Genomic DNA, 12,778 nt, shown 5'->3' with positions numbered 1-12,778 from the left:
ACGGAATCATTGTTTACCAAGGCTTTTGTTGTTTATATGTCCTTTGGTTCTTTCCCTGTGTTCAGGTCAAATTCCTGGGACGGACTGCAGAAATCTTTAATAGGTGCGGTTGACAACTCAAGATCCCAGGATTTAGCAGGTTTTTGTCTAACGCAGCTGCCACGATAGAGGTGGGACATGATTCCCTGGCACTATGTATCTAAGTCCGTGCATAAAATTTCTAACAGACTTCTTGACCTTCCCATCCTTCCACTGTAGAGCTTTACTTTAGAGTCCCAGGACCAGCCAAGTGTAGCATTACCCTCCTACAACCCACTTTCAACTGGAAGGAATATTTTATGCATGTATATGGAAAGATCAGAGCTGGGACACAGAGCACTTGTAAAAATTAACATTTATGTAGCAGAGAGGTAGCTGGGGTCAGGAGGTAAGGGAGGGATTAAATATGTTTCTACCTTCTATTATGAGCAAAGGACTGATTTGTTTTATAGACAGTAGGGGTAGACTACTGATTTTTAAATTTATCTCAATTAACTTTTCTCAACCTTAGAATTAATTGGAATTAGTTCTAGATGCCAGTAAGCTTATTTTCCAGTCTTTGTTCTCCCTATTATTAAGAATTTCATCTTTTTTGTGTGTGCTTTGACTTCATTTCTGAGAGACAACACTGTGGGTTGCTAACATATTGCTATTTCAGACAAAAACTGAGCTATTACACAAAATTTTTAAGGTATGAGTTTAACAACAACAAAAAACTTTTGTGAGCAATATGACAAATGGAAATGTAAGTATACTGGAGAAGAGAAAAGAGGCCATTATTCTTTTATGGAGTACAAATGACCACATTTTGACAATTTTCCCTCTTTTCTGTTTAATATATCCAGTACTGGCAAAAACAGCCTGATGAAAATATCTCAGAGATCAGCATTCTCTTTTTCCCATGTAAGGGTAATATCTTCCCCATTTCTCCAGGTCTCCTGCTTCTAGACAATTTTATTATTTAACATTTATCAAAGCGCTACAGCAATGTACACTTATAGAACACAGAAAGGATATGTTGCCTGACTACCTCTTTCCCATGAGTATGCACACTCCTACCCTACAAAAGACCAGCCAATAATGGTTTTGTAGTCTGGAGTGAGGGATTGGTGGGCAGGGACTATACTAGGGGTTACAAGCTCATAAGCCTATAGGGACCATGCAGATAAAATTACTGAGCAAATAAGATTTAGTACCTGCTTGTTAAACACATTTGAATAGTTTTCATTAGCAAAAATAAATATGTTCTTTCATTTTTTTCATAACCTTACTCTCTTGATATCTCTTTTATTTTCTCACTTTTGATAGAATTATGACTTTAGAGAAATGTGCTCCAAATATAAGAAGACAACACGGAAAGCATGATAACAAATGATAATAGTCATTTGTTGCAATTTATACATTTATATAATAAGGAGTGGTTGGAAATTTGAATATTTCAGGAAACATGGTCGTAAATGCTGGCAAAAGTTTTAAATTATATTGTGTGGGTTATTGTTAAAATATAATTTACTTAGGGGCTAAATTTGACCACACGTGGTCTCTGAAACATAGTTTCTTTTGGTGGGAATTTTTTACATGTTGATTTTGAGATTATTGCTGATTACTATCTCATCTATTCGACTTTTAGTCCATATCTAAGGTAAGGCTAGGCAACCAAAGTTTAAAAGCTCTGCAAATAATTCTTATGCTCATCTGAGTTGGAAGTGACTGGTATAGGCAGTTGGTTAGGGTGGATGTGCTCCTTCTACCCACAAAATTACCCGTCAAAGAAATGGTTTTTTTAGCAGCAGCCAATCTGTACAGATTGGCAGCAACCTGATTCTTCCCTGTTTGGAGGCAAGAATTCGGCTGAGGGGCATAAGGCACAGGAGAGACCAAGGCAAGTTTTAGATAGAGTAGTATTGAAAGTTTATTAAAAGGTTTTAGAGCAGGAATGAAAGGAAGTAAGGTACACTTGAAAGAGGGCCAAGTGGGCAACCTGAGAGATCCAAGTGTACTTGACATGGGGTTTTAAACATTGGTATGGTTCTGGGGTTAGTGTCTCTCCTCCCTTGATTTTTCCTTGGGGTAGGCTATCTGCAAACGCAGTGCCCTGCCAGCACCTGGGAGGAGCCGCATGTGCAGTATGTTTACTGAAGTTGTGCATATGCTCATTTAGGTGTTTTTCCCTTACCAGTTGAGCTTTCCTAGAGAAAAGTCATATCCCAGTTAAACCCCACCATTTTGCCTCTTAGTGCACATGCTTGCGCCCACTTGCCCAACTCCTGAGATCTTATTGGGAAGCTGCTGATCACCAGCTTCAGGTGTTTTCTGTCTATTGAGAGACTGCCTTTTGCTGGCACTGGCTGTGACCAATTATGGTTTTAAAGAGACAGTTTAACAACTACCTAACCATAACCTGGTGGTCGTCTGATATTCCTGGGTGGGTAGCCCTCTCCTGCCATGCTCGTGTCTGCCTAGCTGCCTACACTAACAGTTTGCCCTCTAATAGTGAGAGCAACAACACACCCTTGATAAGGTTCATTTGCCTATATGGCTGAGGACATCTGTGGATGTAATCCACGATCACAGGGAGGCAGCTTGTTCAGAATGCTTGAACCTCATCAGTTGCCACATGTCATATCCAAGGTAAGACTATGCTAGTAAGATGGGAATGATCTTGATATAGATAGAAAAGACCCTTCTATACAGTCCAAGATGTGAACAAACTTGACCCTAGACTATATATGATTTTGTAAAACAAGGGAAATTAGCCAGATATTTCCATCTTTGAACAAGGAGCACTTAAATTCTTTCAACATTTTTGACTTGATCATGTTCACTTAGAAATCTTCTAATGACTAAGTATATTTTATAGAAACTTTATTATCTGGCAGAGACCAAATAATGCAAGCAATCTAGTCACTGGAAAGCCATCTTCCTTTATTATAGGTTTAATGACTGGAATTGGGGGTATGAATCAGTCTTCCGTGAGCTTCGATAACATAACCCAGACTTCAAGATCCTGATCAGCTCCAAAGACACTGGCAAAATGCAGTTCTCTGGCTTCCAGCATTGAAGAACAAACCCTTGATGGCTCTGTAAAGCTCAGTTTTGGGAAGGAGGATGGAAGTGCGCTTGTTCATCTATGATAGCACTCCTTAGCATTTTCTAATTTCAAATCCAAATTGGGAAAATTGACTTTTAAACTGTTTTGATGGAAAATTTTATCTGTGATCCAAAGTCTTCAGCATTTTTCCTTACATTTTTTCAAGATGTGAAAACTGAGTTAAGAAATCTGTTGAGTTTCCATGGAAATGGTGCCAATTAATTATTTTTTTCTTCCTTAGGAAAATTCCTTGACTTAGCAATAATGTAACTTCCTGGCAATCCCTTGCCAGTCTTAAAGTTAGTGCACTTGAAATGCTTATATTTTCAATGGGAAAATAGTTGAACCTCATAATCCCTTTTCCCTCCAGCATATAGAGGAAGAATTAAATAATAATTTCTATTTACCTTCTTTTTTTAAAAAAATTTATTTATTTATTTTTCTTTATTATACTTTAAGTTCTAGGGTACATGTGCATAACGTGCAGGTTTGTTACATATGTATACTTATGCCATGTTGGTGTGCTGCACCCATCAACTCGTCAGCACCCATCAATTCATCATTTATATCATGTATAACTCCCCACTGCAATCCCTCCCTCCTCCCCCCTCCCCATGATAGGCCCCAGTGTGTGATGTTCCCCTTCCCGAGTCCAAGTGATCTCATTGTTCAGTTCCTACCTATGAGTGAGAACATGTGGTGTTTGGTTTTCTGTTCTTGTGATAGTTTGCTAAGAATGATGGTTTCCAGCTGCATCCATGTCCCTACAAAGGACGCAAACTCATCCTTTTTTATGGCTGCATAGTATTCCATGGTGTATATGTGCCACATTTTCTTAATCCAGTCTGTCACAGATGGACATTTGGCCACATTTTCTTAATCCAGTCTGTCACAGATGGACATTTGGGTTGATTCCAAGTCTTTGCTATTGTGAATAGTGCCGCAATAAACATACGTGTGCATGTGTCTTTGTAGTAGACTAATTTATAATCCTTTGGGTATATACCCAGTAGTGGGATGGCTGGGTCATATGGTACATTTAGTTCTAGATACTTGAGGAATTGCCATACTGTTTTCCATAATGGTTGAACTAGTTTACAATCCCACCAACAGTGTAAAAGTGCTCCTATTTCTCCACATCCTCTCCAACACCTGTTGTTTCCTGACTTCTTAATGATTTGCATTCTAACTGGTGTGAGATGGTATCTCATTGTGGTTTTGATTTGCATTTCTCTGATGGTGTGATGATGAGCATTTAGTTCCTTTAGAAAATCTTGCCTCTGACAAACATTATATAAAAGGCCCTTTTTATTGTTTTCTACCAAATAAAGAGATTATCACTGGTGAAGTATGTACTGCTTTTCCTAGTACACCATGAAATCCCAGGATATTTGAAGAATATTCATTAATTAGGTAATAAGCAGTTTTCATTGCCTAGTATGTTACATGGACTGAATGGTCACAATATCTGCAACAGTTTAGAGAAATACGGTTGGATGAAATCAGCCTTTTTAGGTATTTAGGTACTTAATTATTTTATTTCTAACTATTCCAAAGTATTCCTAATTATCTTTTTTTCATGCTAACTACTGATTTCCTGTACACTATAGTCATCAGGGAGGTTTTTAGAGAAACATTTGATAAGGATTGATGTTCCCTTAGTCCTTACAAATAAAACAATGTTCTGTTACATTCTGGTACATTACTGATATCCAGAAATAAAGGAATCTAAGAAAACTGCTCTAAGATGACTAATCAAAAATATCATCAATAAGTTGGACTTAAGTATGTACAGAGAAAAAATATTACAGACAAAATATGATTAAAATGTTAGTATCTGAGTCCCCACAGGATTTTTAAAAATCTAGTGGTAATTGACCTTGATTATGCAAATTAGGTAACAAGATATAGACAGATAGTAATCAATACAATATTGCATAATTAGGTCCTCGTTTCCCTTTACCACACTCTCCTCCCCTTTTTCTGTGTGCAGATGGGTACTAGTTGTCTATACAAGGTAGAATAATGATAGGGCTGTACTAAGCTTAACAGATACTAGCAGCCCTTCCAGGCATTGCTCTCTGTGGGATGGCCAGAAGGATAATTGATATAATCAAACATTCAAAGGATCTCTTCATTACACTTGATACTCGTCACTTCCCTTCATCTCCTGTGGCCCTCTTTGCATTTTCCCCTTACTTCTAACATAATTTAATTAAAAACATGGTAATTGAATAACTTACAAGAAAAACACCTCTGGGATTTTTCTCCCAAAAAGCTCAAAGCATCTCCTCTCTTCATTCTTTCCAAAGCTCTGTGAGGTACGTAGGGGAAGCCAGGGAGAAATAATCTTACCTACTTCGTTTAATTCTTTAGTAGCTCTTCTGATCCTAATTGTACAATGATCTCACATGGAGCTTTGCATTTATTTCTTGAGAGAGCTGAAGGCACAGTGGGAGGATAATAGTAGACTTAAAAAGGATCTATCTTCCTCCTTAAATATGAAATCACTAAAAATGGAAAACTGTCAAAGAGTTTTTTGCATGTAAATTTACAAGCAGTGTATTCAAGTGTTTCATGAGAGAATAAAAGTTCAGCTTCATCATGTGTTGCATTCAAACACCATGTATTAATTGGAAGAATGATCTAAATACCACCTTGCTCTTGTGAAATAATGCCACTTGAAGTGATGGGTGAGGGTTACCCATTTAAGAATGAACCTTTGTTTGAAGGATGATTCATAACGTCCTAGGAACAGGTCCATTGAGGGTCTGTATTTAATAGTTCAGTGGGTGTTAGAATTTGGTGCAATCCATTCCCAGCCATCTTTACAATTGCAAAAAAGGAGCCTGACTTAGTAGTTGCTGTGAAATAATATCCTGGTTTTATTCCAGTGTCCCTCTCAACAATTTAGTGGCACCAATTTCAAGGAAATATTAATTTGGACTGAAGTTATTTCAAAAATGGGCCTGTATATACACATTCGTTATCATAGGCAGCTAATGTTACCCCCACCTCTGCCACCTTTAATGTTTTTCATTTTTGAATGTTGAATAAGGCCTTATTGTCAGATTAAAAAAATCATAATAAAAATTCTGCTAGAGTCTCTCTTTTCAGTAGAAGACAAACATTTCAGGGAAAACTGGAGGCAGAAAATATTCTGTCTGTGGAAGATGTTTCTGTGGCTACAGTTTTCAGCTTTTCTCTGCATAACAAATAATTATTCGACAAATGTTAGACCAAGTGCTGAAGGCAAGAGAACAGTTGAAAAGGATGCAATCTTTGGTTGGCATTGAGTGCAAACCATAGAAAACTCACGCTAGCCCCTTTCTTTGGAGGAATCAAATCATTTGCCACTCCTACCAAGTTAGGTTCCAGAGGCTTCCCTTACAGGTCTATGAAAACATGGCCTCTGATGCATCTTAGAGAAGTTTTCTTACTTGATCTTCCTGGAACCCTCATGATAACATCGACAACACTACCACAAACATTCTGACAAGGCCATTTCATGCCTTTGTTAATTAAAATAATTTTCTTGTATTAACTGTATTATGGCAAAATTATATTGTGTGAGATTAAGAGTAAAATTTATAAAGCACACAATTACATACTTCTGTCCTAGGAGGCTTTATTCAGTATTCATACTATTTCTTGATATTTTACTTAGAAATTACTAAATAGACTGAAGTTAGTGTTAGTACCTTGTTTCTTAGGAAGACCACGGAACTTGTCATCATCAGATTGTCTTTTGGCTGTCTTTTGTTGAAACACTGTAAAAAATAAAGAACATATTATTTACTGAACATAAACGTTCAAAAAATCCATACTGTAGAAGTCTCCAGGAAGCCAGAATGCAATATGTCATTTTCCTGAGTATCAGTTCCTGCATTGTATTATTTTTGAGTGGGAAGATTATCAAATTTACAATTTTCTCATTTGTGCAGCTTATCAGTCATTTCAGAAAGCATTTTCATTGAGTAGAGTAGTATAATGCTGATGGAATGCCTCATTGAACTATTTAAATCAAGATATGATTCCATTTTGATATCAGGTAAGAATAAAAGCTGCATTCTGTTAAAAGCGATAAATGTTAAAATCATATGAAAAATTTCATTTGCACAGAAATTACCCATGCTGACTTTTTGATGATAAGCAAGGATAATGACTCTTGTATTTCACAGATGTAATAATAAAAAAGACACTTTATTCTTGCATCATCTATCTAGACCACAGACCTATTAAAACAGCTTATTCGAATTACTTCATTATCTGAAAAGTGCTTTGTTCTCATTTATTATTTCTCACATGAAATTCTGGGAGACAAGTCAGCATTACTCACCCCATTCTGCAGATGAAAGATAAAATTGATTGTTTAATACTTATTGAGCACCCACAAAGTTCCATATAGCTTCTGGCATTTGTTAATAAAAAAGTCCAGACTCTTTACAACTTTACTTTAGAAAATGAACATCCCAGAGTTACATTTATTTTTTATGGGCAGTGTGAATTACAGGGTTTGGGAACTGGAAAAGGCTTTGGAGATTTAGTCCAACCTTATATGTTTATAGAAGAGGGAGTTGGAAGTAACTAGCTTGTAAAAAGGGTAAGTAATTTTGCAATGATCTCAGAGTTGTTGTCAGCAGAGATGTGATTTGAACCCATAAGCCTTGAACTTCCATCTATTGCTTGGTTCCTTACAGCACTGCTGCCTCTTTCCTTCCATAACTATTCTCTTATAAAGATAAAGAAGGAGATAGAGGGAGAGGATTAAAAGGGAACTTAGAACATTTCCAACGCAGTTGTATCTCTTGTTCCTTTTAGCAGTTCGACAGAATTTCCTGGGATAATTGAGCTGAGGCCTGTGGGAGTGAATGTGTTTTAGCTGGATGGTGCTGGACCACTGTGATTGGCAGAAACATCCCAACAGTTACCCTAGATTTCTGTCTTTGGTTTTAATATTCTTTAAACCAATATAAGATCAAGGACATACCTGTGATTAACCCCAGAGACTTTTTTTAAATGAAATTTCCCCCTCATCTGATCAACAATTAGTTATTAAACATGTATAATTTGCCAGATGCTGTCAAGACAAAGAGTATTCCCTTCAACTGTGCTCTTTTAAACAGAAGAGGCAAAATATGTTTCAAAGTTTAATGTGTTTGAGAAAAAGTATGCATATAAAATAATGTTTTTGGTTGAAAACCAGTTTTCTACTTCAAGTTAGTACATGGAAAACATGCTAAATATAACTAACTGGCAAGTTCTGGGTTTGTGGCTTACCTACATTTTTCCTAAGATAAAATATACTGAGGAATATATAGCATATGAATATATGTTAGGATATTAAAATAAGTGTTATAAGAGGTACTTGATTTTTCTATTTGCTAGTTTTAAAAGTCTTTAAAATGCAATGCTTTAAAAATTTTAGTAACATGCAGTCTCTGTGCGTTTCTGCCAATATTGTTAAGATATAACTGAGAATGTTTAAGATGAAAAAACTGGCATCATTAATATGGGAAATGACCTGAATCCAAAGATCCATGCAGACAGTAAATTCTTCAAATAAAAATTACATTAATTGATAAGTTTTTAAAATTCTGCTGAGGTTTGAAGCTACAAAGTACTTGGAAATGAAATTATTTTTCCAGCTTTTTGGCATTAATTTGTTACAAATCACTTTATACCCTATATGTTACTGGAATCCTTTTTGCTGACAACAAATGCTCAGCTTGTGTGAAATAACAGTAAATGTTAAACAAATAAATGTCTCTTTCAGTTACTAGATTAAGAAGTTACAAGGAGTGTATGTATTATTGTCACGATTTCACCAGGGCTTATATTCGGACAAGGGCAGAATATTGGGATGGGACAGTAGGATACTTTCTACTGAGTGGGGTGATTGTGAAAATGCTGATAATAGGACTCTTTAAAAGCAGACGTGTAGTAGGTCATGCCCACAGTTTAAAGGTTCCCTCTACCTGTTTTACCCACCTCTGAGTTCTCTTTTAATTCACCTGCAGCTGCACCCATACCTCCAGGTTCCCTTTCTCCCACCTACAGATGAGTCTCACTTTCTAAAAAGAAAACAACTAGCAATCAGCATATTGCCAAACACACTGTCTTCCCATCGCTTTCAGTTGAGGAGGTATTTTTAAATATGAGACAACCTTGGGAAAAGACCTATTCTATCTTATTTTCTGAAGAAAGCACTAGCCCATCAAAATTATCACTGAAGCAAACACACCTGTCAAGGACACATATTCCATTAGCCTTATGAAAATAATAGATACAGGTAGAATTTCAGAATCTGTTCATCTCTCTATTTTTACAGTTCCTAATAACTGAAACATTTAAAATTGCTTCAACTAGCAAAACCTTTGTTCTAAAAAACTTTATGTACTTTATAGTTACCATGTTCAGCCACCCCACACCACCTTTACAAGAGGTAGATATAAAATCCATAACAGGGTGAGAACTGAGTGTAGGGTTATAGGTCACTCGGATTTATATACAAAAGTACATTGTTTTGTAAAGCAAGAGTTGTGGTGAGTTAGATAAGAATTTGTTCTAAACGTATTGTAACCAAAAAGTTGTATATCAGAATACTAGCCAATTTGGCACAGAAGATGGGCTATAGTTTTCTCTTCATATCAACCACATGAGTGACATGGAAAAAGGTCGTTTCCCTCTTTCTCCCCAACTCCCTTCCGGCCTTTATTTTCTTGTCAATAAACTTAGGGCTTAGATGTGATGATCTCTAATGTTTCACTCAGTTCTAATATTCTGAGATGTTACCATCTTGTTTCCCAAGACACTCCAGGTCCAATGATGCTGGGAAAAATTATTAAGTGAGTATGAATTTAAGTAGAATGCTATGTTTTGAGGAAAACATTATTTATAACCTGGGGGCATAGACTAACATAAAAATGAGGAAGTTTTAAATCACAGGCCAGTGCTAATTTTTTATCATATATTGAGACAATCCTTTCCCTGTGTGTTTGAATTCTTAAAAAATTTACCTCATAAATGTTCAAAACATGCTATCAAAGTAATTACGATATATGTCAACTTTGCTGACTCTCTCCCCCGTGAAATCATATTTTTCTCCTCCTACCTAAAACTGAAATTTGAGAAGAAAGAAACATGAATGCATTATTAGTTGTTGTCACTACCTTTAAACATAAAAAGTCCAGACGAAGCAAAACAATTTTTGAGGTTTAAAATAATCCTAAAGAATACAAATTTCCCAAATAACACCCTTTTTTATTTTAAATATTGGTGGAATGACTTCTGTAAAATTTTCTCTAGAATATGACATTGAATGGAAAAAAATTAGCATATCATTAAATATTCAAAATGTTAAGCAAAGCAGAACTAGCAGAAGAGCAGAGGAGGGGGAGAAGATGAAATTTAATGAGTTCACTCGCACTACTTATCTTTCCAGGCTGCATCTGCGAGAATATTCTTCATGTCAACCTCATTTGTGGTCTATTTCAAGGAAAGGGACCCTTCCATAGCTACCCTTCTTAGAAAATCTGATAAAGCTTATTTTGAATTATTTCATAAGTGGCTATAGTGATTAAAACCTGTGCAATTAACAACAGCATTCATTTTGTGAATGATAAACCACAAACCCCTTGATGGTTGTCCATGAGATGTGAAAAGTGAAATGTTATTTAGAGCTGTACAGCTATCATTGATGATAATGCTTGAAACTAGAGATTTTATATAAAATAAAATACATAGATTTGTGTTGTGCTCTGGGCTTTCAGGGTATGATACAGTACAGGGTGGTAGCAGTGTGTTTATTTTTCACCAAAACACCTTTCATTAGGTTGCTAACTACATAGCCAAGTCCTGAGGGTGCAAAGGTAAATAAGACACAGTCGTAGTTTTCATATTGTCCTCTATTTTGGTGTGTTCATTTAAGTAAAGGTCAAATGTGCCATTAGTGCCTAATGATAAGAGGGAATAGGGATGAGGAACCATCAGGAAGGGCCAGAATCATAACTCAATCCTTGTAACTTTCTATTCTCCAATTTCCCAATTTAAACTGTTTAAATCTAATCACAAAAGACACAATAAAGTAAAAAACAAACAATCAAGCAACCACAGTGTAAACAACCCCTTTGTCTAGCCAGCAAATACAGAAAACAGAATGTTTTTACCCTATAAGCAGTCATATTGACTAATCTGAAGCTTAGAGGAAAGATGTGTGTGGGTAGCCTCTTTGCAAATCAGCAAGAGAGACTGAGTACTCCAGTCAGTTCAAAGCCACCATTTAATTGTGCTAGCAGTATTTATAGGTTATTAACTTGAGAAACTTTATCAAATACAGGCCATTACATTTCAATGGGTACATTCAAGAAGGTGTGGACACAGATAGCCACATCAGCCACATAGTATAAAAATCTTTCACCCGAAAGTAGTTTACCGCATGGCAGACATATGTTGGTGGAGTTGTGGCATTTTTTTTTTTAAGAAGAAACTGTAAATGGTCAGCCAGAATATATGAGATCACTGACATGGGTTACAGTTTACTATTCAGATAAGCAGAGATGGAAAGTTGGAAGACACATTGCCGCATGAAGGAAAATGGCATAAAAATTCTAATTCGGTGGTGGTATTAATAAATGCTTTAGTTTCCAAAGGAGAAAACGTTAATTTTCCTTTCAAGTTGTAACAAAAACTTTGTTTGATAGAAGTGTTATCATTGAAAACATCTCCTAAAGGAAGATTTGGGAAATCCCACTATAATTTTTTTTTCTACTACTAAGGGACCTAATTTTTACCAGAGTAGAACACAAATTGTTTTCATTTGCATATGTCGTCTTTCGATACAAACACAAATATTTACATTCTAGAAATGTTTATAATCCAGGAAGGTGAGTCATTCTGAGCGATGACAATTGGCTTGTGGACCTTGTTCTAATTATAGCTTGAGATCATGGCAATGAGTTTATTAGTGAAGCCTCCAGTCACCACTGGGTGGGCAGTCTTCCTCCCTCCTGTTAGCAGGAGGCGGCATGTATTGAACAACTATTGCTTGTATAGCACTGAACTGGGGGTTAGTCTCTTCCCATGAGACTTCATTTGGGATCATCTGTTTAATTCTCTTGCTACCTGTTTGTATTCAATAAGGAAATGGTATTAGTATGGACATAACTCTAGTAACATTTCCAGCAATTTTCTTTTGTTTCAAAGAGAAGTAGTTTGGGTAGCCAATGGAAGACTCTGCAAACTATAATGAGTTTACTTTTTGGTTCATGCTCAGTGATTATCAAAAGCAACTTCCCTTCCTCTCCCCCTAATCAAGAAATGTTGCTATCCCAAGAAGCAGCAGTGGGATCATGATTTGCACTGTTATATTTCACAGGATGATAAGACTTGGTACTCTAATATTTTGTTCTCCCCTAAATTTAAAGATAAGCTATTTGATTATGCTCACTTTGAACAAACATTAGAGTTTAATTCTGCTAACAAGACTCAAATTATATAAACGCAGATTGAAAATTCCAAAATGATAGGGCTGGCCCCTTTGTTCTAGATAGTATTCAATAGTGGAAGTTAATAAATACTTTGAAAAAGACATGCAAGATGATATGTTGGTATATGAAACCCATGCAAAAGGCATCTTAACTGGGGTGA

At 36.1% G+C, this 12,778-nt stretch overlaps 1 protein-coding gene across 3 annotated transcripts in view; it reads right to left on the bottom strand.

The window, feature by feature from the left end:
• BANK1 (B cell scaffold protein with ankyrin repeats 1) overlaps positions 1 to 12,778 on the bottom strand; it is a 335,823-nt gene that overhangs the window by 30,157 nt on the left and 292,888 nt on the right. For all 3 annotated transcript variants that reach the window (XM_030916824.1, XM_030916828.1, XM_030916833.1), the window contains one exon: positions 6,832 to 6,900. In XM_030916824.1, coding sequence (XP_030772684.1) covers positions 6,832 to 6,900 — 69 coding nt within the window. The remainder of the gene's footprint in view (positions 1 to 6,831; positions 6,901 to 12,778) is intronic.

The sequence above is a fragment of the Rhinopithecus roxellana genome, chromosome 2 (assembly GCF_007565055.1).
Source record: "Rhinopithecus roxellana isolate Shanxi Qingling chromosome 2, ASM756505v1, whole genome shotgun sequence".
NCBI classification, from domain to species: domain Eukaryota; kingdom Metazoa; phylum Chordata; class Mammalia; order Primates; family Cercopithecidae; genus Rhinopithecus; species Rhinopithecus roxellana.
The sequence above is the reverse complement of the archived record's forward strand: the minus strand, read 5'-3'. Positions and strand labels throughout refer to the sequence as shown.